Source organism: Leptodactylus fuscus, chromosome 4 (assembly GCF_031893055.1).
Source record: "Leptodactylus fuscus isolate aLepFus1 chromosome 4, aLepFus1.hap2, whole genome shotgun sequence".
NCBI classification, from domain to species: Eukaryota; Metazoa; Chordata; class Amphibia; order Anura; family Leptodactylidae; genus Leptodactylus; species Leptodactylus fuscus.
Window position 1 is genome coordinate 209,512,643 of NC_134268.1, and position 27,665 is coordinate 209,540,307.

Below are 27,665 nucleotides of genomic sequence, written 5' to 3' on the forward strand. Positions count from 1 at the left end.
ACACAGCAAATAATGGTACAATGTGTGTAACTATGGAGTGGTAACGGCTGGGCTAAATCCAGTTACATAAGTCTTACCTTGCCAGTAAAAACTGCCGGGTCCTCCAAGTGCGATGTCTCCATTCTAGACAGAAGACAAACTGCATTTACTAATTCTAATAATACATTACATGAGCAATAGTCGGAAGCTTCTAGACATTAATAGGATAATGCATCAGAGCACAGGGGTAGAAAGTCACATGGGGTAATAAATAGAGACCATAGATAGATAGAGATAGACAGATAGGAGACAGATAGATAGATAGATAGATAGATAGACAGATAGGAGACAGGTAGATAGATAGATAGATAGATAGATAGATAGATAGATAGGAGATAGATAGATAGATAGATAGATAGATAGGAGATAGATAGATAGATAGATAGATAGATATGAGATAGATAGATAGATGATAGATAGATAGATAGATAGATAGATAGATAGATAGATAGATAGATATGAGACAGATAGATAGATAGATATGAGATAGATAGGAGATAGATAGATAGATAGATAGATAGATAGGAGATAGATAGATAGATAAATAGATAGATATGAGATAGATAGATAGATAGATAGATAGATAGATAGGAGATAGATAGATAGATAGATAGATAGATAGATAGGAGATAGATAGATAGGAGATAGATAGATAGATAGATAGATAGATAGATAGATAGATAGATAGATAGGAGATAGATAGATAGATAGATAGATATGAGATAGATAGATAAATAGATAGATAGATAGATAGATAGATAGATAGATAGATAGATAGGAGATAGATAGATAGATAGATAGATAGATAGATAGGAGATAGATAGATAGATAGATAGATATGAGATAGATAGATAAATAGATAGATAGATAGATAGATAGATGGATCTGATTGTATCTCAGGAACAGGGTCTAAGATTGCTCCACGTCTTAGTTCTTGCTTTTACATTCTTAGCCCCCCCTTGGTTCGGAGACTCCTGCGGTGTAATATTTACATAGATGTTCTAATCTGTTAATACAGCAAAATGAAGTAATAAAAGCAGATTTTCTGGAACAACAGTGCAGAGTCATCCGGGATCAATATTAAAGCCTTGTTTCATAGATGCGGCCAAAATATATTGCACAAGCTGGAGAAAAATGAGAAGTAATAGATTGCGGCTGACATGTCATGTAAATAAGTGCAGATAAGCGCTGGTAATGGCCTCGTGTTCTGCTGCTGAGCTAAATATTCTCCTAGCGGAGCCAAGAGGAACGTGTAGCGGCTGAGATCCTTCAGTGTCACCACCAGCTGGTCTACAAGGAACCTTCACAACCCATAAACCTCACCGCTACACTGCGCCAGATCAAGGATTTCCAAAACTGTAACTTTTTATCTGGAGATTCCAAACATTTCTCTGTTACACTAAGTCCTGGCCCAAGTCACACTGCATTTTGTAGGTTATTTTTATATTCCCAGAGTATATGTTCATCGTCTCCATTCCCTAAAGTAGGGTCTTCCAGTATACATTGGAATAGTGGTCCATCTGTATCACATCATAAAAGCACCCAGCACCTTCACCGATCAAACTGTTCTCATCAACCTCTGGAATAGAAACTATACAGTGGACAGAACAGCAAGAAAAGTGAATTGGAGCTGAGCTACAGTGCTCCAGCATGGCCACTACACAGTGGATGGAGCCTTCTGCTTCCAGATCTTTATACTATGAATAGGTCACCATCACAGTGTTTGTCAAAAATCCCCAGACAAAAAAGTGGTACAACTCAGACTCCTGATGGATCCCATTATAGCTAACGGGGTCTATTGGGAACTGTTTAGCGGTCTGTGTGTCTGTTATTCTGGTCCCCCGAATAACGGACACCCCAGTGGCATAACTAGGAATGACGGGACCCTGTGGCGAACTTTTGACATGCCCCCACCCCCCCCTGCATTCCTGCGTGCACTATTATGCACAAAGCATTATGCCCCATAGTGGCCCCTGCACACAGTATTATGCCCCATAGTGGCCCCAGTACACAGTATTATCCCCCATAGTGGCCCCTGCACACACTATTATGCCCCATAGTGGCCCCTGCACACAGTATTGTACCCCATAGTGGCCCCTGCACACAGTATTATGCCCCATAGTGGTCCCTGCACACAGTATTATCCCCATAGTGGCCCCTGCACACAGTATTATCCCCCATAGTGGCCCCTACACACAGTATTACGCCCCATAGTGGCCCCTACACACAGTATTATGCCCCATAGTGGTCCCTGCACACAGTATTACGCCCCATAGTGGCCCCAGTACACAGTATTATGCCCCATAGTGGCCCCTGCTCACAGTATTACGCCCCATAGTGGTCCCTGCACACAGTATTACGCCCCATAGTGGCCCCTGCTCAAAGTATTATGCCCCATAGTGGCCCCTGCACAAAGTATTATGCCCAATAGTGGCCCCTGCACACAGTATTACGCCCCATAGTGGCCCCTGCACACAGTATTACGCCCCATAGTGTCCCCTGCACACAGTATTATCCCCCATAGTGGCCCCTGCACACAGTATTATGTCCAATAATGGCCCCTGCACACAGTATTATGCCCCATAGTGGCCCCTGCACACAGTTTAATGTCCCTTAGTGGCCACTGCACACAGTGTTACGCCCCATAGTGGCCCCTGTACACAGTATTACGCCCCATAGTGGCCCCTGCACACAGTATTATGTCCCATAGTGGCCCCAGTACACAGTATTATGCCCCATAGTGGCCCCTGCACATAGTATTATGCCCCATAGTGGCCCCTGCACACAGTATTATCCCCCATAGTGGCCCCTGCACACAGTATTATACCCCATAGTGGCCCCTGCACACAGTATTATGTCCCATAGTGGCCCCTGCACACAGTATTGTGGCCCCTGCACACAGTATTACGCCCCATAGTGGCCCCAGTACACAGTATTATGCCCAATAGTGGCCCCTGCACACAATATTACGCCCCATAGTGGCCCCTGCACACAGTATTATGTCCCATAGTGGCCCCTGCACACAGTATTATGCCCCGTAGTGGCCCCTGCACACAGTATTACACTCCATAGTGGCCCCTGCACACAGTATTATCCCCCATAGTGGCCCCTGCACACAGTATTATGCCCCATAGTGGCCCCTGCACACAGTATAATGTCCCTTAGTGGCCCCTGCACACAGTGTTACGCCCCATAGTGGCCCCTGTACACAGTATTACGCCCCATAGTGGCCCCTGCACACAGTATTATGTCCCATAGTGGCCCCAGTACACAGTATTATGCCCCATAGTGCCCCCTGCACAAAGTATTATGCCCCATAGTGGCCCTTGCACACAGTATTATGCCCCATAGTGGCCCCTGCACATAGTATTATGCCCCATAGTGGCCCCTGCACACAGTATTATCCCCCATAGTGGCCCCTGCACACAGTATTATGCCCCATAGTGGCCCCTGCACACAGTATTATGTCCCATAGTGGCCCCTGCACACAGTATTGTGGCCCCTGCACACAGTATTACGCCCCATAGTGGCCCCTGCACACAGTATTATGCCCAATAGTGGCCCCTGCACACAATATTACGCCCCATAGTGGCCCCTGCACACAGTATTATGTCCCATAGTGGCCCCTGCACACAGTATTATCCCCCATAGTGGCCCCTGCACAAAGTATTATGCCCCGTAGTGGCCCCTGCACACAGTATTACACCCCATAGTGGCCCCTGCACACAGTATTACGCCCCATAGTGTCCCCTGCACACAGTATTATCCCCCATAGTGGCCCCTGCACACAGTATTACACCCCATAGTGGCCCCTGCACACAGTATTACGCCCCATAGTGTCCCCTGCACACAGTATAATGTCCCTTAGTGGCCCCTGCACACAGTATTACGCCCCATAGTGGCCCCTACACACAGTATTACGCCCCATAGTGGCCCCTGCACACAGTATTATGTCCCATAGTGGCCCCAGTACACAGTATTATGCCCCATAGTGCCCCCTGCACAAAGTATTATCCCCCATAGTGGCCCCTGCACACAGTATTATCCCCCATAGTGGCCACTGCACACAGTATTATGTCCCACTGTGAATACCCATGAACAATTATTATACTCTTTTTAGACCCCAGAGTATAATAATCAGAGACCGAGGGGGGACACCAACAAAAAAAACAATGTTACTTACCTATCCTTGGCTCTGCTGCACTACTTGGTGGGGTCAGTCATCTTCAATGACGTTTGGGACGTCACATGACCCAGGACGCAGGTCTGTCTGGAGCCTGGAGAATTACCTCTCCTTGGCCTCCGATCATTATTCTTAGGGGCCTGAAAAGACCCCCGAGTATAATAACAGTGTTTGTGGGGCCCACGGTGTCACTTACTGATCCCAGCCCCTGCCAGGATCAGTAAGTAAATAGCGGCCATTACGGTCTGAAGTATCTCCAGTCGGTAACGGCCTAGTTAATAAAAAAAAAGCAGCGGTAGAGGCTGTGGCCGGGCCCCTAATGTCCCGGGCCCTGTGGCAGCTGCTACCGCTGCTACCCCGGTAGTTACACCCCTGGGACACCCCAATACAGATGTGAAGGTGAAAGCTGACATCTCACTGATGATTTCGGACATTTCTATCTCTTCAGGTAACACTTCTAAGGCTTTTTGTTCTGTTTTCATGGCTTCTTGCCCTTGGACTTTAGAAAAATATAAAAATAATTACCTTATAGAAATCCAAACTGAATCCCGCTTGACAGTAACCTTGTCCCGCCGGGTCTGCATTTTCTGCCAAAAAGAGAGAAAAAAAGGTAAATTTGACAAATCTACAATTTCAGATTAAGGCTAACTCTCCGCCGCAACTTTTTGTTGCAGTAAAATGTTGGCAAAAATTTCTGTAAGGTGTTAATTCTGGCAATTGCCCCATTCAGCAGCTACGTTTCCCCCCACAACGAGGTTACACATCACTTTCATGGCGACGCCAAGACTTCGGGAAACCTTGGCCTAATATCTGCAGATATAGTAGTAAAATGAAGGCTGTAAACATCAATCTACTTCTACAAAATCCATAAAACACTAAAAGCTCTGACCTAGACTTCAAATAAATCATGTTCCCTATTCCAACAATGACTCGGTCCAAACAGATATTCATCAGGAAATTCAAGGTTAATGGAAAAAAAGCTATAGCTATAGGGGTACAAGGGTAACAGTTCCTACCAGGCCCAGGCCCCCTGTTGCATAAAATATGTCACAAAATAGGTAGAGGCCCCATTACATCACCTCTGAAAAGAAGTAACACCCATGGATTCCCTATCACCACCCTATCCGGTTTCCCTGCTGGTCTCCATTTCCTGGCCCCTAGTGACAAACAGGATGTGATCATTTGACCAATCAATGGTCACTAAAGTGACGCCCCTCAGCTAGTGATTGGCTGAGCAAAATTGCAACTGTGTATCTGTTATATGGAATTATTCTGCAGCATGCCTGAACTTCCTGTTCCTGTATGCTGTGAGTGCTGTGAACTTAGACTCCAGTGTACTCATAAGCTGGAGGTTGACAAACAAAGTTGTGATGCACAGTGCTTCTTTCCTCCAACATTTACCACTGGAGGATTGACTCTACATACATTAGATGGCCAGCCACTCACAGCAAGATTGTCTAGTTTAGAGAGTCCACAGAGTACGGCCAGTTTACTCGACAATACATCTAATAAATAAACTTACGGTTGCGGCAGGGCGAGTACTCCGCATAGGTGCTGAAGTTCTGTACGGCCACATAGCAAGTCCCAACAGGGTCTCTTTCGCTTGTCTCTTTTACACTCCTCCAGTGATATAACGGGGCACAAGCCTAGACAAACAATGAAGCATTGGTCAATGGACAAGGGCAATGTTCAGAGTGTTACTATAATTTTCGGCCTCCCTGCCTTTGGACGCCATCCTGTCGCTTTCACTTAGTCCACCCGTGATGGTGACAGGGTATCTCTGGCCGGGATCAGTGTTTTGACCTCTACTGTAATGTGACGTATCTGAGAATAATAGCAGCCACTTTGATGGTATTTTTACCTAAGACAGTCATTAGTGTCGCTCTCAATTTACCTGTGAAGTATGAGATGATGCCCAGAGCCGGAATGAATGGATACAGAAAACAGGGCGGACATCGGCTGGGAACTTCTAAGAGAATCTGCTGAGGCCATGGTGTACAGAGACAAGAGGGTGCACCAGGGCCGAGCTTAACACAGGACCCCATTGCCCACCCAAGTTACGAGGGTCTGATGTATATGTCTACGACTGACATATTTTCACTTTTTCACCAACATAGTTGACTTAGGGCTTGTTTTTTGCCGGATGACTTGTATTTTTCAGTGTGGAGTACATAGAATATATTGTTTAACTTTTTATTTTTTTAGTTTATTTTTCTCCAGCAACTATTGAACAGATTGATAGTATAGTCATTTATCAGACCATGTTATTATGGATGATACCGTACCAAATATGTGCACTTTTTTTTTTCATTTTTACTTTATTGGGACACAAAGTGATTCCACGGAGGAGATGGATACAAGCTCATAGACGCCACAGTTGCGATTAATTGTCACATCTAAGGGGTTAAAAGGCCATGATCAGTGTTATCATAGATTGCGGCCAATGCATTGGGGAATTGGCCGTCAGTTGGATTCGGGCTCCTGCTGTGATGCTTTGCCAGTGAGAACCCAATGACGTTCATGGACACCCCTCGCAGATGGCATACATGCACATGATTCTGCATTAAGGGGTTAATACAGTTTCTCAATATATCGAAATACTTTTCTCGAGATGGAAATACCCCTTCACATTTTTCAGGGACAGGAAAAGACATTTTAAGAAACATTCCTAGGCAAGTGCTCCTAGATTAACTAGCGTTATTGTGTCCATGGTTATGTATAGCATATGACAATATATAAAGGAAAAGTTTGTGAACCCTTCTGTCAATTACAATTCTTTTTGGATAATATATGCAAATGTCATGTACTTGGAGATTCAGCCTCGCCCTCTAAGTGGCGCCGTATGACGCTTTGATGAGAAGAGCCTCATTGTCATTGATGGACGTCATAGTCGTCGCCTTAATTCAATATACAGTGATTACAGACGCCGTCCATGAAGGATGAAATGGTATATTTGTGTAGAGTCAGACACAGGCAATTATAACAGAATATATGGGTGGAAGGATCAGCGAGCAAACCCTGACGTCTTAGTCTATAGGCCAGATTAAGGCGACGTTCACATCTGCAGTGGAGTCTCCAAGACTAAGAGTGCCTGCAACATTTCAGGTTCAAAGAAAGGACTCAATGGGGTCTGTCGGACTCTGTATGTAATATCAGTTGGTCAATAGCCTAAAGTCTACAAAGGATTCTCTGGTGGAGGTTTTTGCAGGTGGATGGCCCCGACAGAGGATGGGAGTATAGACATGATGTGGAGAAGTCATCATGGCGGTCTGGGCCAGATAGAGAAGGAAAGGGAATTGTAAATTGGTAATATGCACAGATGGGACATGGCTATTGTGGAGAGTACGCAGGGGACCCAAACTCATGAGAAGCTTTTAGTTGCACCCCTATAGCCATATCCCTGTCTGTTGGGCTTCCTATTCTATTAGGGCCCACATGAAACCTTGATTTTGTCCATACCAAACCTTCCACATTCCCTGCCTAGAAAAGCGTACATTCCCCATTATTACATATACATCTGGGTGAGAATATTTTTGGAACATGACATCTGTTTCCCTTTGGCCATAATCTTAGAAAACATAATCTCCTCTACTCCCACATCAGACATGTATACGTTCCCATTAAATCTCCTACTCACCACAACTTTTTCCTTGTGAGATCGGACCGTCGCCCCAAACCATTGTTGTGACTTGAACTCGAGGGTCTGCTTGGTTCCATTTATTCTGGCTTGCCTGTTGTCTGCACAGGAAAAAGAACATTAACCACTATTCACATAGGATACGTCGTTTCACGGTTATTTGCAGCGGGACCGTCGGACATGACTTGTTAGCTGGCGACTGAGTTACGGTCCTGCTATAACACAACATAAAACACGTGAAGGATGTAAAAAGGACTGAAATACTAGAATGCGGCCTACTAAATAGAAGCACCACTGAGACCCGACAGACCCGCCTTGGCACATAGAAGTGTCTTGTGAGCCGTGTACTTGTCTTTACGGCTATCCATCATGTAGGGGAATTCATAGCAATGGGGCAAAGACGGCGGTGGAGGGATCAGATGTCCGCGCCATAAAATATTAGCACTAGAAATAAAGTATAACAAACCTAATACTAAGAATTCCCCATTGGATGGAGATCAGTCTCCTTCATACCCTGCACAGATACCGGTGCCATGCTAAACAACACCATTCAACATGGAAAGAGCACACCACTAAGGCTCTGTTCACACCGCCAACAAGATGGTAGTTTCCTGTAGCGTCAAAAGTAAAAAAACCAAAAATAACATTCCAGATCTGATATATATCACATAGGCATATATGGCACATTCAATGACCTGTGGCCAATTTTATGAAAATCTAGTCTAGGAACAAACACACATACATAATTGTATACAGTGTTGTGCAAAGGATTTAGACTTGCAAGGAAAAAATGCTGCAAAGTAAAAACGCTTTCAGAAATAGAAGGATTAATAATTTATTTTTTGATAATGAGGAAAAGAGAAATGTCTATCTCATCAATATCTGGTGTGACCTTTGCCCTTGGAGGAGCGCTGGAAGGGATGATCCGGCCCCTACAGATATAGCCCTGATCTCATCATCGTCCAGTCTGTCTGGGATGACATGAAGAGACAGACGGATTGGAGCAAGGCTACATCCACAGAAGATCTGGGCTTAGTTCTCCAAGATGGCGGCGGGAACAACCTCCCTGCCCAGTTCTATCAAAAACTGTCTGCAAGTGCTGAGAAGAACTGATGGAAGGCAAAGGGCAAAGGTCACACCGAATATTGATGGGATTTACATTTCTCTTTTCATTCACTTCATTTTGGCAATTGACAAAAATAAAGTATTAACCCCTCTATTTCTGAAAGCGTTCTTACTGTGCAGCACCCCTAATATCATACCTCCCAACTTTTGAAGAACCGAAAGAGGGACAAAATGTGCGGCGCGCGTATTTAGCCCCACCCACTTTTGTGTTGACTCCGCCCACTTGTTAATTTTTCATGTGCCCGCACACAGTATAATCCTCCTACAGTCACCCGTAAATTATATGTCCCCCCTCTATCTCTCCCCCAGTTTCATATACACCCTTCATCTGCCCCCAGTTTCATGTCCCTCTTCCAGCTCTGCCCCCAGATTCATGTCCTCTTCATCTCTGCCCCCAGATTCATGTCCTCTCCATCTCTGCCCCCAGATTCATGTCCCTCCATCTCTGCCCCCAGATTCATGTCCCTCCATCTCTGCCCCCAGATTCATGTCCCTCCATCTCTGCCTCCAGATTCATGTCCCCCATCTCTGCCCCCAGATTCATGTCCCTCCATCTCTGCCCCCAGATTCATGTCCCTCCATCTCTGCCCCCAGGTTCATGTCCCTCCATCTCTGCCCCCAGATTCATGTCCTCTCCATCTCTGCCCCCAGATTCATGTCCCCCATCTCTGCCCCCAGATTCATGTCCCCCATCTCTGCCCCCAGATTCATGTCCCCCATCTCTGCCCTCAGATTCATGTCTCCCATCTCTGCCCCCAGATTCATGTCCTCTCCATCTCTGCCCCCAGATTCATGTACCCCATCTCTGCCCCGATGTCATGCTGTCCTCTCCTTCATCTGCCCCCAGATTCACGTTCCACCTCCACATTAAACTTACCTTCTCCTCCGCTCCCTCGCCGCTCTCTGCCAGCCTCTCTCGCTGACACATGCGGCTGAAGGAAGGAGCTGACACAGGTCAGCTCCTCGCTTCGCCGCTGCCCGCCTCTCTCCCTGACACATGCGGCTGAAGCTGCTCGCGTGCTCGCTTCGCCGCTGCGTCTCTCTCTCTCGCTGACACATGCGGCTGAAGCGAGGAGCTGACCTGTGTCAGCTCCTCCCTTCGCTGCTGCCGCAGGCTCCTGGCGTGTACATCGCGTCTACAAGCCAGGAGCCGGCGGCAGCAGCGAAGCGAGGAGCTGACACAGGTCAGCTCCTCGCTTCAGCCGCATGTGTCAGCGAGAGAGAGAGACGCAGCGGCGAAGCGAGCACGCGAGCAGCTTCAGCCGCATGTGTCAGGGAGAGAGGCGGGCAGAGGCGAAGCGAGGAGCTGACCTGTGTCAGCTCCTTCCTTCAGCCGCATGTGTGTTCAACTCAGATCTGCGTCCTCTGGACGCAGATCTGAGTTGAAATCGGGACATACCTCCCTCCAACCGGGACCGCGGGACATGTCACCCAAATCGGGACTGTCCCGCGGAAATCGGGACGGTTGGGAGGTATGTAATACTGTTTAATTAATTTGATTCTAACCTATCTATCTGCAGGGCTGGGGTGATATGCTGGTTCTGGTGACAGTAACCTATCTATCTGCAGGGCTGGGGTGATATGCTGGGTCTGGTGACACTAACCTATCTATCTGCAGGGCTGGGGTGATATGCTGGGTCTGGTGACACTAACCTATCTATCTGCAGGGCTGGGGTGATATGCTGGGTCTGGTGACACTAACCTATCTATCTGCAGGGCTGGGATGATCTGCTGGGTCTGGTGACACTAACCTATCTATCTGCAGGGCTGGGGTGATATGCTGGGTCTGGTGACAGTAACCTATCTATCTGCAGGGCTGGGGTGATATGCTGGGTCTGGTGACACTAACCTATCTATCTGCAGGGCTGGGGTGATATGCTGGGTCTGGTGACACTAACCTATCTATCTGCAGGGCTGGGATGATCTGCTGGGTCTGGTGACAGTAACCTATCTGCAGGGCTGGGGTGATATGCTGGGTCTGGTGACACTAACCTATCTATCTGCAGGGCTGGGGTGATCTGCTGGGTCTGGTGACAGTAACCTATCTATCTGCAGGGCTGGAGTGATATGCTGGTTCTGGTAATACTAACCTATTTATCTGCAGGACTGGGGTGATATGCTGGGTTCTGGTGACAGTAACCTATCTATCTGCAGGGCTGGGGTGATATGCTGGGTCTGGTGACACTAACCTATCTATCTGCAGGGCTGGGGTGATATGCTGGGTCTGGTGACAGTAACCTATCTATCTGCAGGGCTGGGGTGATATGCTGGTGCTGGTGACACTAACCTATCTATCTGCAGGACTGGGGTGATATGCTGGGTCTGGTGACAGTAACCTATCTATCTGCAGGACTGGGGTGATATACTGGGTCTGGTGACAGTAACCTATCTATCTGTAGGGCTGGGGTGATATGCTGGGTCTGGTGACACTAACCTATCTATCTGCAGGGCTGGGGTGATATGCTGGTTCTGGTGACACTAACCTATCTATCTGCAGGGCTGGGGTGATATGCTGGGTCTGGTGACAGTAACCTATCTATCTGCAGGGCTGGGGTGATATGCTGGGTCTGGTGACAGTAACCTATCTATCTGCAGGGCTGGGGTGATATGCTGGGTCTGGTGACAGTAACCTATCTATCTGCAGGGCTGGGGTGATATGCTGGGGTGAAGTGACACTAACCTATCTATCTGCAGGACTGGGGTGATATGCTGGTTCTGGTGACACTAACCTATCTATCTGCAGGGCTGTGGTGATATGCTGGGTCTGGTGACAGTAACCTATCTATCTGCAGGACTGGGGTGATATGCTGGGTCTGGTGACACTAACCTATCTATCTGCAGGGCTTGGGTGATATGCTGGGTCTGGTGACAGTAACCTATCTATCTGCAGGGCTGGAGTGATATGCTGGTTCTGGTGACACTAACCTATCTATCTGCAGGGCTGGGGTGATATGCTGGGTCTGGTGACACTAACCTATCTATCTGCAGGGCTGGGGTGATCTGCTGGGTCTGGTGACAGTAACCTATCTATCTGCAGGGCTGGAGTGATATGCTGGTTCTGGTGACACTAACCTATCTATCTGCAGGGCTGGGGTGATATGCTGGGTCTGGTGACACTAACCTATCTATCTGCAGGGCTGGGGTGATCTGCTGGGTCTGGTGACAGTAACCTATCTATCTGCAGGGCTGGAGTGATATGCTGGTTCTGGTGACAGTAACCTATCTATCTGCAGGGCTGGGGTGATATGCTGGTTCTGGTGACACTAACCTATCTATCTGCAGGGCTGGGGTGATATGCTGAGTCTGGTGACAGTAACCTATCTATCTGCAGGGCTGGGGTGATATGCTGGGTCTGGTGACAGTAACCTATCTATCTGCAGGGCTGGGGTGATATGCTGGGTCTGGTGACACTAACCTATCTTTCTGCAGGTTGAGGTGATATGCTGAGGTCTGGTGACACAAACCTATCTTTCTGCAGGTTGGGGTGATATGCTGAGGTCTGGTGATACTCCCTTTAACCAGTACCTTCTAGAGTTGAGTCTTGGGTCTCCTTTTGGTGGTTTCCTTGGTGTTTCCCTTATAATATTTTGTAACACTTCAAAGACTTAATCTTTGGCACTCTAGGAAACCTTTGCACCTGTGCTCTGCGCCTAAGTGGGGATATCCTGCGCCCCTGACCCCTTAGTGCTCTATTAATAGAAGATCTCAGCTTAGGAGATCAGAGCAGAATTTTTTTCAGCCTGTCCCAGATCCACGTATGGGAGCAATTTCCACACATCTGCAAATTGAAAGATTTTCTTATAGTCCATTTAGATGTGCCCAGACTCGCTGTCCCCGATCCCATCATCTAAACCATATCCAACCCACTTTAACATATGTTTCCGCTTAGACATTTGCAACCAAAAAGCTCCTGACATTTAACTTGTCATTTTTTTTTTTCGTTACCTCTGAAGCTTTACACTTACACATCCCGTTCAGTCAATCCGGGGACAGCTCTAACATGTCAAGGAACCAAATTCAAGGGGGTTTCCATTTCTAGTAAGCTTGTCCAGATCAACAATCAAAGAGAGACGGAAACCTGTAACCTACCCTAGCACAGGATATGTTGTAGCCTACATAGAACGTATTCACCTCCATGACTAATATACCGTGCACCATCACACCAGGACCAATAGATATTACAAAGGACAGTAGCAACATCTCTGTTCCCTTTCCAAACCCTCTAACAAGTCTACAAGGTTCTCCACCAGTTTGCAACTTCCTCCACTTCTACGCCAATCTCCATCTACCAACCTTCTCATGATTGGTCAACCAAGGGCACACACCTCTGATCCTCTGCAACCTGTCACTCATGTATTCAGGACTTCTCCCGTGCTGTACCTTCCTGCTCGGCTGGTTTTACCTCACTCTACCACGAGGTCTAGGAATCACCACTGGTCCAGGCCTCTGGTCTACTCACTATATACAGTAACCTTACTCCTTTCTCCAGGTCTTCTTTTGTGCTATCCTATAAAACTCACCGCCCAAATGGACCATTAGACTTAGTCCATATCGAACACAGTGTTAAAGGGGTTATCCAAAACTGAAGTTGGCTGTGAATTTGATGCCTGATTGGCTGGGGGCCCGGGCATAAATCAGGTCGGGAGCCAATGGATCATTCATTTCAGATTAGTGAAGGCCCGACATGCAGGTTTGCACCGATCAGCTTTTTTTTGCACAGATTCGGCAGCCTCCAAATCTCCAAGGGAATTTTATGTACAGCGCCCACTACAGGAGAAATGTAGTATTACATGCCAGTCAGTGTCCGTTACCAGCTCCCTGCTCTGGTTTAAAGAGGGGAGGTCCAAAGTGAGGGACCCCCTCATGACAACTACATGACCTAATAGGGTTGTGTGTACATTTCTTTGTATATTTGTATGTTTCATTGTACCGCACTGAGATATATATAGGGGCTACAACCATACGAGGTGCTACGTGTACCCCAATGTGTATTTCACCCCCCCACGGTTTATAAATAGACATTCCCAGGAATAAATACAATGGACTCATGTATTATTGTCCACCGCGTCTGACGGTTTACTACAAGGCCGAGGTATACACCATAAACAGAGGAATGATCTGGCGGCTCATGAAAGAGATGAGGAGACGTGATACAAAGACGTTATATAAACTCTGCTACATGTAAGAGCAAACTTGGCCCAGACTGCCAGAAATCTCCTCCATCTGATAAGAAATGTTCACGGCTAAATCTGTATTAGAAGATCAGCTGACTGTCCTGGCGCTCTCTGCGATCACATCGGAAACATGTCTGCCATAACCACTAATACTGAAAACCTGAAGAATATATATGTATACTCATCAAGTTATACCAGCATATCACCCCAGCCCTGCAGATAGATAGGTTACTGTCACCAGAACCAGCATATCACCCCAGCCCTGCAGATAGATAGGTTACTGTCACCAGAACCAGCATATCACTGCAGCCCTGCAGATAGATAGGTTACTGTCACCAGAACCAGCATATCACCCCAGCCCTGCAGATAGATAGGTTACTGTCACCAGAACCAGCATATCACCCCAGTCCTGCAGATAGATAGGTTACTGTCACCAGACCCAGCATATCACCCCAGCCCTGCAGATAGATAGGTTACTGTCATCAGACCCAGCATATCACCCCAGTCCCGCAGATAGATAGGTTACTGTCACCAGACCCAGCATATCACCCCAGCCCTGCAGATAGATAGGTTACTGTCATCAGACCCAGCATATCACCCCAGCCCTGCAGATAGATAGGTTACTGTCACCAGAACCAGCATATCACCGCAGCCCTGCAGATAGATAGGTTAGTGTCACCAGACCCAGCATATCACCCCAGCCCTGCAGATAGATAGGTTACTGTCACCAGACCCCAGTATATCACCCCAGCCCTGCAGATAGATAGGTTACTGTCACCAGAACCAGCATATAACCCCAGCCCTGCAGATAGATAGGTTAGTGTCACCAGACCCAGCATATCACCCCAGCCCTGCAGATAAGATAGGTTACTATCACCAGACCCAGCATATCACCCCAGCCCTGCAGATAGATAGGTTACTGTCACCAGAACCAGCATATCACCCCAGTCCTGTAGATAGATAAGTTAGTGTCGCCAGACCCAGCATATCACCCCAGCACTGCAGATAGATAGGTTAGTGTCACCAGAACCAGCATATCACCCCAGCCCTGCAGATACATAGGTTACTGTCACCAGAACCAGCATATCACCCCAGCACTGCAGATAGATAGGTTAATGTCACCAGAACCAGCATATCACCCCAGACCTGCAGATAGATAGGTTAATGTCACCAGACCCAGCATATCACCCCAGCCCTGCAGATAGATAGGTTAGTGTCACCAGAACCAGAATATCACCCCAGCCCTGCAGATAGATAGGTTACTGTCACCAGAACCAGCATATCACCCCAGCCCTGCAGATAGATAGGTTACTGTCACCAGACCCAGCATATCACCCCAGCCCTGCAGATAGATAGGTTTCTGTCACCAGAACCAGCATATCACCCCAGCCCTGCAGATAGATAGGTTACTGTCACCAGAACCAGCATATCACCGCAGCCCTGCAGATAGATAGGTTAGTGTCACCAGACCCAGCATATCACCCCAGCCCTGCAGATAGATAGGTTACTGTCACCAGACCCAGCATATCACCCCAGCCCTGCAGATAGATAGGTTACTGTCACCAGACCCCAGTATATCACCCCAGCCCTGCAGATAGATAGGTTACTGTCACCAGAACCAGCATATAACCCCAGCCCTGCAGATAGATAGGTTAGTGTCACCAGACCCAGCATATCACCCCAGCCCTGCAGATAAGATAGGTTACTATCACCAGACCCAGCATATCACCCCAGCCCTGCAGATAGATAGGTTACTGTCACCAGACCCAGCATATCACCCCAGCCCTGCAGATAGATAGGTTAGTGTCACCAGACCCAGCATATCACCCCAGCCCTGCAGATAAGATAGGTTACTATCACCAGACCCAGCATATCACCCCAGCCCTGCAGATAGATAGGTTACTGTCACCAGAACCAGCATATCACCCCAGTCCTGTAGATAGATAGGTTACTGTCACCAGAACCAGCATATCACCCCAGCCCTGCAGATAGATAGGTTAATGTCACCAGAACCAGCATATCACCCCAGACCTGCAGATAGATAGGTTAATGTCACCAGACCCAGCATATCACCCCAGCCCTGCAGATAGATAGGTTAGTGTCACCAGAACCAGCATATCACCCCAGCCCTGCAGATAGATAGGTTACTGTCACCAGAACCAGCATATCACCCCAGCCCTGCAGATAGATAGGTTACTGTCACCAGAACCAGCATATCACCCCAGCCCTGCAGATAGATAGGTTACTGTCACCAGACCCAGCATATCATCCCAACCCTGCAGATAGATAGGTTAGTGTCACCAGACCCAGCATATCACCCCAGCCCTGCAGATAGATAGGTTACTGTCACCAGACCCAGCATATCACGTCAGCCCTGCAGATAGATAGGTTAGTGTCACCAGACCCAGCATAACACCCCAGCCCTGCAGATAGATAGGTTAGTGTCACCAGACCCAGCATATCACCGCAGCCCTGCCCCCTCCTTCCCCATCAAATAAATGGCTTGTCTGTCTTTATAACCGTTCTTTACTTTGGCCAAGAGATGAAGACGTGGGACCCTCCTATATTGGCTCAATATCTTGTAATAGACAGTATAAAATGGGTTTTGTAAACTGGACAACCCCTTTAAGTGACCCTTTAAGAGACCTATCCATATGAGCTCATAGCCTGACCCAATATCATCTGTTATACCAGTTATTTAGCAGGATTGGGTCTGTAATATGTCACATGAAGGATGCCATATAATCCGTTTGGATTCGGAGACGTGTACTGTGTGTATAATTCGTAGGTTACAGGGGGCCCATCCATTAAAGTAACTTCATAACAAAGTCTCTATATATAGCTCACTAATGTAACCCTCTCTGTTTAATAGCAGGAAAACACATGGGCGCATCTGGCTGGACATGGGCCTATCCGCGGTGCGCCACTCCTGGGTGTAGCAAGGATATTAGGCAAGCTGTCTCGTTGTACCTTATGCAAAATAATAGGATAATGAGTGATGTAACGGGTGCGCAAATCTTTGTATTCATTCTCATAGCTTAACTGTATCTAAAAACAAATAAATCAAGCAATATTACAAGGCTCTCTCATTTATTGTCTGTTTAGTTATCAAATTATATCAGTAAGGTATAATACAATGAATTTGGGTTCATAAAATGTATTTTAGGAGGACTTCTGGTCTAACTGGTTAAAGGGGACCCTGGACACCCCCCGGGACTGCTATCGTTCCTGCTCAATGAAGGTTGGAATATTGGGATTATTATCCAGTACTATGTCCTGCCTGTGTATTAGGGAATCCCTGGGTACTCTGGATGGTAAGCACTGCTTTAATGTCCAAATTGAAGTGTTTTATAACTTGGAGGTATCTGATATGTCTGGGGGTGATATCCCAGTATCCCGAAAGAGTGGGTAAATCTACAGGTCCCCTGAAATGGGGTAATTGGCATGAGCCTTATGGGGTTTTTTTTTGCCTTCTTCTAGATTAACACTGTAGGGGACTGTAGGGTTATCCATTGCAAGTGTGATTTAGTTATTGCCACCACCTGTTAGGTGCCTCAGGTAAGTAACAGGTGCTGTTAATTACACAAATTTGAGAAGCATCACATGATTTTTCAAACAGTGCCAATACTTTTTTCCACCCCCTTTTTTATGTTTGCTGTGGAATTATATCCAATTTGGCTTTTTTGACAATTCTTTTTGTGGTTTTCCATTGAAGACAAATTATTATCTGACAGAATTGCAGGGGTGCCAATACTTTTGGCCAACACTGTAGGTTGGACTTGATGGACTGATGTCTTCATCCAATCTCATCTACTATGTAACTATGATGTGGGTTCTTTATGAGACAGTCACATTACACAAAAGGGGCATGACCGGAACATTGTGTGTCCATATCCTAAAAAGGGGCATGTCACAACTGCAAAGAAGATGGGGCTTTAGTATAAGGGGTATGAGAATATGAAAATATTTTTAAGGTAGCCTCCATATGACGCATCTCCGATCAGCCGTTTTTTCTAAAAGTTGGCTAGTATGTATAGGGTACACGGGGCCTATTAGAAGAGGTGACTCTGAGGGCTCACCCTCCATCTATACAGAACATGTCCAAAATATCATCATGGTCTTCTACCATTATACAATGCCTGTCAACTCTCCTGGAACGTCCAGGAGGCTCCTGAAAAAAAAAAGGGGTGACCTTCTAGACTCCTGGAAAAGAAGGGACTTTATTTGCCGCCCACAACCAATAAGAGGACACAGCCAGTACTTTTAGTGCCCAAAAGAGGCGTTACAGGCGGTTGTGGCCGAACCCGTAGAGCAGAGGTTCCCAAACTTTTTTTTCTCATAGACCACTTCCAAAATTTTACTGGTTTCGGTGGACCCCCTGCTGCTACATTTCTACCATATTCCCAAAATTCATCTAAAAATGTGAAGATTAAATCTAACATGGACCCCCGTTGAGTCTCCCGTGGACCCCTTGGGGTCCACCTGGACCACTTTGGGAATCGCTGCCGTAGAGGGATCATCCGAGAATTTTTTTCTCCCAGATCTTCCATTCCAAAATTTTGGCAAGATTATACTGTACATAAAGGATCATAATAATATCTAGGGTTCAATGCAGAAGAGAAAGAATAGACCCATCTGGGCCAGTGAAAATCAGGGATGACATTGGGGTGTCATCTGTGCCGTTTTTACTGTACATGGTGGCGTGCATGACGTCTAATAGAGGTTCAGGCGGCGCTATGCCGGGGTCCCGGGGGAAGGCGGCATTTTTGCTGTCCTAAGCCGTCACCGTCACCAAGCGGTGGATTGGGGTGGCCCTGTGGACGCAGCGCTGCTCCAGCGGCCGCCCCTCATGCTTAGCAGAGAGCAGATCCTCTCCCTGCCTGCTCTCTGCCTGCTAACGCCGCCCGCCCCCTCCGCTCTGCTCCGCCCCTACGCTCCGCCCCCTACACTCAGCTCCACCCCCTCCTCCTGGGGGGGGGGGCGGCTTTCTGACGTCCGCCTCAGGCGGCACAAAGACTAGGTTCACCCCTGCATATGGGGGGGCTTTTGAGCCTCGGCTCTTGCACTGGGGCCAGACACCCCTAGTCTAACGGATGATACATCATTTCCTAAAAAAACAGACCCTAGTGCAAGTGACTTTCTCCAAAGTGACCCCTAAATTGGGTTTTCTTCCACCCTAGTTTTAGTAGAGGCCTAGTATTACAGTAAGATCCTCTGGTACTCATCTGCCCCGTCCTATCCGTGAAATCTGATATAATATTGCCAGACTACAATGGTCGGCAGGGTTTTAGTCTTGGGATTAGACAAGTACAGTAAATAGGTGTGAATGACGCTCCACAGACGGACATCTGAACCCCTTTTACAAGGTTTGTAAGCAGGATATGGCCGCCGTGTCACACACGTGCTAACTGCAGACAGGATTCAGGTTCTGTCTAAGCCTCTCATAGCCCCGGGCGAGTTACCTTGTATTCCTAGCCTGGGCCCCAGACTTCGCTTCTTACCCTGTTACAGATTTTGCTGATGTTCGCTGCCAATTCTATAGACATTAAAGAAATATTCCTACAAAGAAAGAATTCACCGTATATCCTGCCAGCTCATTACATTATCCCTATGAACGACTTGTACGATCTACCTCAACGGAGGCCAGAAGATGTATCTCCAACATGTGGACCCCAACTGCTGAGAGGGGCCACACAAATTGTATTTTGCACAGATGTACCTGCCAGAACACACCTTATAAATCGTCTATTAGTCATCACACATTCGGGTTCAGTTGCTGCTTACCATCTGCTTCTGGGAAAGCTGGGTAGGAACCTTCATGGCGACCCACAAGGGTTAACACCTAGATTAGGAAAATATGGATGCCCAGAGGTTATGCCTGGTATAATACGACTAGCGTTGTGCTGCAATACCACACACAGTCCATTGAGAAAAGAGGCGCTATTTTCGATGGAAAGCAGCCTGAGAGCCACCTGGAAGCCACATGTTCATGAGTGTTGGTTGGGTGTCATAACATCCAATGATACGGCAATGCATAACAGATTATTGAAGTCACATTGATGTGAGATTCCCGAACCGCCATGGTTGTGTCCTAAAATGATCCAAGCTTCTATTGGGAATGTAAGGAAGATGTTTTTGCAACTGAATAAACCACAACTAAGGGGAATAATTAATACTCAATGTATGTTGTACTAAATGCAGAGCAGATCACTGATGTCATGCGGGATGTAATGGGAACAAGGAGTCTTATTGGTGAACAAGGTTACAACAAGTATCACTTAAAGGGTACCTCCAATTCTAAACCAAGCTTTCATACATGAATAGTACAGGTGAATATAAGAAACTTTATAATATAGCTTAATAAAGAAAAATGCTTCTTTCTCCATTTATGGGGCTGTTTCCCTCCCTCTTTCCATGAAATTTGTACAGCAGCATATCATCCGACAGGTCTATATTATGGACCCATAGGCCGTGTCCCATGAGAATATGTCCTCCACAATACACCACCTATTACAGTTCTTTCTCATGGATCCTATATGCAAGAGGAAACCTACACGACGTCTTCTGTATGACATTACAAGGTGCAAATATGTAGACTATGGGTCCATAGGAGACTATGAATATAGGACTGTACAGGAAATATACATGTTTGTGGGCCTCGGGCCTAATACAGAATTCAGTCCATGTTTTTGTAAAGAATAAGCAGTTTTATACACAAAAATTTTCATTTTGCTTTACAAATAGGGTTAAGCGTTCGGGATGGGAAAAGATCGGATCCCGACCAGCGATCGAGCAAATTTAACGATCGGGATCGGCTAGAAAATTAAATCGGATTTGAAATCTCAATATTGTCTCAACCTTAAAAGTGACTATTCCCATAGAGAAGCATTGACTAGGGTTGCGCGATCAGGAAAAATCGGATCCCGATGGAGCAAATTTCAAGACAGGGATCGGCTGGAAAATGATCGGAAATCGGATTTTAAAACCTCGACCTCAACGAAAGATTGTGAATGACAATCTGTTTTCCCTTAGCCCAAACAGCAGCACAACTGGGGTAATCCTGCCCCTATGAGCTGTTAGGACAGGTGGAATATTTAATTACCTAACAGCAATTAACCCCTATAAGAGGTCAGAGGACCAACTCCCCTTTGTGTTAGTAGCAAGTAAAGTTTTAGACATCTATTTAACAGAAGTAGGGTGCATGCACACTGAGTAACGCCGGGCGTGTATGAGAGCCGTACACGCCGGCATTACAGCAGACTGCCGAACACTTCCCATTCACTTCAATGGGAGCGCTCGTAACAGTGGCGTTTACGAGCGCTCCCATTGAAGTGAATGGGAAGTGCTCGGCAGCCCTGCTGTAACGCCGGCGTGTACGGCTCTCATACACGCCCGGCGTTACGTAGTGTGCATGCACCCGTAATATGACATCCAAACAAATAGTACAATTACAGCATAGGGAGGGAGCCTTGTGCTGCTGTTTGGGCTAAGGGAAAACAGATTGTCATTCACAATCTTTCGTTCCCCCTACGCCCAACAGCAGCACAACTGGGGATTTAGCAAGTATCGCTTTCCCTTAGGGCGGGTGATTCTGGCAAGCTGATGCCAATACCGAATGTCCAAATGCTGTGGACTCCCTTGTTCGCCATTCAAGTCTATAATGTTTGGCGAAAGTTAGCTGAGAACTCCAAGAAGCCGCTGCACATATCTGTTCCAAGGAAAGAAAACGTCTCTCGGCCCATGATGTCGCCACTGCTCGGGTGGCATGGGCACGGATAAGGTCTGGTACCGGGAGGTCCTGAGCACGTAGGGAGCAGATAATGGTTTCTCTAATCCATCTTGATAGAGTTGGTTTGGATGCTTTGGTCCCTTTGGTGTGGCCAAACACATTGATCAGCAAATTCTCTGACTTCCGAAAGGACGCAGTCCGCTCTAGATAAATCTGCAATGCTCTCACCAAGTCCAACTTGTGCATCCTTTCCTCCCACTCAGAGGTGGGAGAGGGAAAAAACGCTGGTAAGACGATTGCCTGGTTAACATTCTGAGGCGTGGGTACCTTTGGCAAGAATCCTGGGACAAACCTCAGTTGCACTCTGTCTGGAAAGAAGGTTATAAATGGCTCAGAGGCCGCTAGGGCTTGTAGCTCACCGACCCTCTTGGCGGAGGTTATTGCCAACAGGAAAGTTATCTTGTATGCTAGGTACTTCAAATCCACCTCAGATAGGGGCTCAAAGGGGGGCGCACAGAGCCCTTGCAAAACTGCGGCCAGGTCCCAGATCGGGACCGGTGGCTGCACCTGAGGACGGAGTCTAGTAGCCCCTCTTAAAAATTGCTTAATCAGAGGATCTAGTGCTAGCCGGGTCTCCAGGAGTGCGGACAGAGCTGAGACTTGGACTTTCAAGGTAGCAGGTGCTAGCCCCTTCTCCAGGCCGTCTTGTAGGAACTCCAAGACTGCATTCCTATCAGGGTCGCGCTGGTTACTCGAACACCAATTCTGAAAGATTTGGGCGACCCTCTGGTAGCTCTGGTTAGTTGACTCTGCTCTTGAGTGCGCCAAAGTTCTTAGCACTCCCTGGGATAATCCTCTTCTGCCAGCTAAAGGCTGGCTGACCTCCAGGCAGTGAGGTTGCATCTGTTCAGGCCTTGATAGGGCCGGCTGTTCCGGGTTACCAGAGTTTACACTGGTGGAAGCCTCCAGGTGTTCCTCCGTCTCATGAGAGTGAGGACGGTGAACCATGCCCTTTTTAACCAGAATGGCGATTTCCTTGCCAAGTTCCGGTTCTGCCTGCGTTTTGTCAATACCTTCCGAATCCTCAGTTGACGAGGGTAGACGCACTTCTGTCTGAACCTCCCTGGTATTGACAGGGCATACAGCGCTGGAGGATTGTCTTCCCGAACTGGGGAGCGACGTTCCTATATTGCAGCGCCGTTTGAGGTGGCCATCAGATCCACCTCGGGGAGACCTCATCCTTTGATAGGATAGTGGAGAGCATCCTGGTCTGGGGATGACCTGGCTAAGGTCCTCCGCATTTTGGTGAGTCAGTCCCACCGATTGTAACCTGGAATTTGAACCGCTGGCCGCTGGGGAATACATAGATCCAAATAGATGAGGATCCTGGCGTCTGGTGACGTGGAGAGGGTTCTCGTCCTCTGTCCGGGATGACCGTAAACGGCTGTGAACAGGCTGTCCGTCCTGGTTCTTTACTCCCGAATTTGTGGAGTCCACGTCAGAAGCTTCACCTGAGCTCTGGTAATTTCTTGCCAGCTGGGTAAGCGCGTTCTCTTCAGGTAACGCCAGGTGCTCTGTACCAGGGTCTCCCCCAGATGAGCTCCCCTGGACCGGGAGGCATCTGTGGTCAACAGGGTCTAGGTGACACCCACTTTGCTCCAGCAGGGAACCCGGACCGGCGCAGGGAGAGAGCCACGCAGCAAGGTACAATCTTTAGGGGGGGAGAGGGGACCCCTATAGGAGGCCAAAGCACCTCTCCCCCGTCCACCTGTCCTGTCCCACAGGACAGAAAAAAACACAAAGGGGAGTTGGTCCTCTGACCTCTTATAGAGGTTAATTGCTGTTAGGTAATTAAATATTCCACCTGTCCTAACAGCTCATAGGGGCAGGATTACCCCAGTTGTGCTGCTGTTGGGCGTAGGGGGAACCCTATTTACAAAACTTTATCTTTCCCTTGACATAAAAAAAAATCTTCAAATTTATGTAAAAGATATAAAAGAAATATGTGCAAATGTAGAAAACTCCAATGTTATGGTAAAGAGTTAATCCTATTTTGAGTACAGGGGCTGCTCAATCTCCCCTACATATTGGTCTAATCATATGGGGTAAAGACTCTTTGGGCCCACTAGGTTATAGGTCCTCTGCACCCCCTATAGTTATACCCCTCATGATTTTTAGGCCAGCTGCACACCAGCGAAAATATGAACCCAGTGGCATAACTAGGAATGGCGGGGCCCCAAGGCGAGCTTTTGACATGGGGCCCCCCAACTGACGCCGACGCCGAAGACCTCGACCGACCCCCTCCTCCGCACTCTATTATGACCCTTAGTAAGCCCTTCACACAGTATTATGTCCCTTAGTGGCCCATGCACACAGTATTATCCCCATAGTGGCCCCTGCACACAGTATTATACCCAATAGTGGCCCCTAAACACAGTATTATGTCCCATAGTGGCCCCTGCACACAGTATTATACCCAATAGTGGCCCCTACACACAGTATTATGTCCCATAGTGGCCCCTGCACACAGTATTATGTCCCATAGTGGCCCCTGCACACAGTATTATACCCAATAGAGGCCCCTGCACACAGTATTATGTCCCATAGTGGCCCCTGCACACAGTATTATACCCAATAGTGGCCCCTGCACACATTACTATGTCCCCATAGTGGCCCCTGCACACAGTATTATGTCCCCATAGTGGCCCCTGCACACAGTATTATGTCCAGGATCAGCAAGTAAATAGGGCCCGTAACGGCCAATTTAAAAAAAAACCAAAACGCATCGGTAGTGGCTGTCACCGGGCCCCCTAATGGCCCGGGCCCTGTGGCAGCCACCTCCGCTGCCTCTATGGTAGTTACGCCCCTGTATAAACCATATATTGGTCACAGTTCCTCGACCGAATCCTGTCTGGAGACCCCGACTCCTTGGTCATAGTCATCTATGATGTTAAGGAGTCCCTGCATCCTAGTAGGACTACTGTGCCATATTGAAAACATGATTACAGTATAGGACGATAGAGGAGGCAGGGACTCCTTGTATTGTAGATGACTATGACTATGGAAGTCCGAGTCTCTAGATTCAGTACAGAAAATATGGACAATATATTGGTCACAGTTCCTGGACCGAATCCTGTCTGGAGACCCCGACTCCTTGGTCACAGTCATCTATGATGTTAAGGAGTCCCTGCATCCTAGTAGGACTACTGTGCCATATTGAAAACATGATTACAATATAGGACAATAGAGGAGGCAGGGACTCCTTGTATCATAGATGACTATGACTATGGAAGTCTGAGGCTCTAGATTCAGTCCAGAAAATATGGACAATATATTGGCCGTAGTTCCTAGACTGACAACACCTGGAAACTCTTCACACTTCGGATGGATATTGCACCAGTTGGGTCTTTTACTAAGACTTCCAGTCTTAATAAATTCCCCCCAAACTATATTAGAAAATTTCCCAATTCTGCCCATTTATTAAGAACCAGAAACCCCTTCGAGTCAAGGACAAGTATGAAATATCGAGCCTTACAGATCTTATTAAGGAGCAGACAGAGAATCCTTCACTTTGGCCTTCCGCCAGACACAATTAAGATATTACAAAGCAACGTCCTGTACTTAGATCGGTCTTCTCTGACAATATCCAGGAGTCCAGCCCTTTATCTCGGTGTCTTATGTCTTAGTCTATAGTTTTGGCTCTTCTCCCCCAACCAATGTTCTTTAGGATCCTCTCTACACTCTTCAGGCCGGTCTGGAGGAGGAATCCATTCTCACTCCTATGATTGATCATCGCCTCACATATAACTGGGGGTCATCTTGCTTTTCTCAGTTCATATATTCGGGACGCCAAAGCAAAAAAAAAAAATTTTTTTGTTCTTGTTCTTGAAAGCACATCCTGCAGAAGGCTGATGTTATCTCGTAAACTATGTGACCAACAGGCTGAACAGATGCATCCAGGCTGAGGAACGGCTCTGTAAAAACCTATTTTTGTATATAAAGAAAAAAAAAATCAGAAACACGTGTAGGTGGATTTAGAAGAAATGAACTGGAGGCATCTACCCCAGCCTCATGTTAGCTTTTGATCTCCTCTCTACTGTTGTGAGAGATTACGTGTCTATAGCTTCAGACTGAGACGTCCAACTGAATAGGAAATCAATGCAAGGTTAAGTATGTATACGAAACATATCAAGGGATACACGCAATCTATCAGTGGGGGGGATCGGTAAGAGGGGGTTCTTCAGTTCCAGTAGTTTTACATGTGTCATATGTCAGAAATTGACACAGAAGAAGGTGGAACCAAGATGGAGAGATCCCACCACTAAGCAAGCAGTTGGACCACTCGGGCTTCAATGGGCCTCTGCGGAGAGATTATCTTGGGCCATGGCCATGCCTAGCCAACATTATGGAAATGGTTCCGGAGACCTGACCTGATGGAATTGGGGTATATTCCCTCTTCAGGACTAGCTCCCTCTTCTGTAATATGAAAAAGTTGACCCATATCCAGCCTTATTCTTTACCTGTGGCTTCCGGCAGCCGAATCAGGTGATCGGTGTGCGATGCAGTGTTGGATTCCCAGGGATCTGATACTTATGGCCTATCAGGTAGATAGGTTACCAGGATCCATTACCTTCAGTTCCTGTGTAACCCTTTTACGAACAAAAGCATTGGGTATGTATCCAACTACTTGATTGTCTTCAATGTAGACCATATACATTAGGTCCAATATTGGCAGGTTTGTCCAACATTCATCTCATATGTAGGTCACCTTAAAGGGGTTGTCCAACAAAGTAAAGTTCTTCCGGTCCTTTGTCCTGTTCCACATTGAACCTGAGCGCAGCCAGGCTGAAGGTTGGAGGGACTGGAGAAGGTTGGTCCCATTCAATGGAAGCCAAGTCCTGAACTTCAGCTGCACCGGTTCAATGTGGAGCAGGATAAAGGTCCTGAAGAACTTAACTTTTTGACAACCCCTTTAAGACAGAGAAAGAGGACTGTCTGACGTGATGCTTCCACATTACCTATTGGATGGTCCATCCCTGCCTACGGAAACCCTTGTCGGTTCTCAAAGGATCTTATAATACTGCATATTCTGCACCTAAGGTGCAGGACCTGTCATAAGAAAAGACACTTCAGAATCGTTATTTCATGGGGAAGACAAATAATATACTTGAGTTCCCCCATAACCAGGAATGGAAAAAAACAGCAGGAGGAATTCCACGGCTGGCCCGGCCATAAAAACATCTGTATAACATAAAACCAACCCAAAAAGTTAGGCACTTGTTAGATAAGTAGGAATTTTCCTAACTTACTAAGGTATATACTGTATATGGAGTAGTTTCTGGCAGTTTATAACCATAGACTAGGAGATACAGACTCTCACTTACTAATAATGTAGTGGAGGGCTTCTGCTTATACTCAGGAGCCAACCTGAATGAACCGAGCTGAAGTTTAACTCTTAGAGGAAAGAACAGCATCCTGAACCTCTAGTGGACCAGACCATCGGAGACTCCAGTAGCCGAGACATTTGGTTGTTACTGATCCTAGCTGAGTCCTGGAGCCGGGGATAGATCCATAGGAGGTCTATGGTGACGGTGATCAGTCTTTACGACATCCTAAATGGAGTGGAACAATAACCACAAGGACCTGAGAATCGTCTTGTAAAACAGTCCATAAACACCAATGAGTGAGAGCCCTGCCGGCTGAAGATCGTCTTCATTTTGCTGTTTTTTGTTTTTTTTTGTTGTCTTAAGGCTGAGCACAAAATTCCAAAAATAATCG

At 47.0% G+C, this 27,665-nt stretch overlaps 1 protein-coding gene across 1 annotated transcript in view; it reads right to left on the reverse strand.

The window, feature by feature from the left end:
- Positions 1-27,665, reverse strand: part of ITGA8 (integrin subunit alpha 8) — a 124,599-nt gene that overhangs the window by 83,127 nt on the left and 13,807 nt on the right. Inside the window, exons 3-6 of the mRNA XM_075271698.1 lie at positions 7,860-7,960; positions 5,745-5,868; positions 4,748-4,809; positions 78-123 (exon numbers count right to left, since the gene is read on the reverse strand). Coding sequence (XP_075127799.1) covers positions 78-123; positions 4,748-4,809; positions 5,745-5,868; positions 7,860-7,960 — 333 coding nt within the window. The remainder of the gene's footprint in view (positions 1-77; positions 124-4,747; positions 4,810-5,744; positions 5,869-7,859; positions 7,961-27,665) is intronic.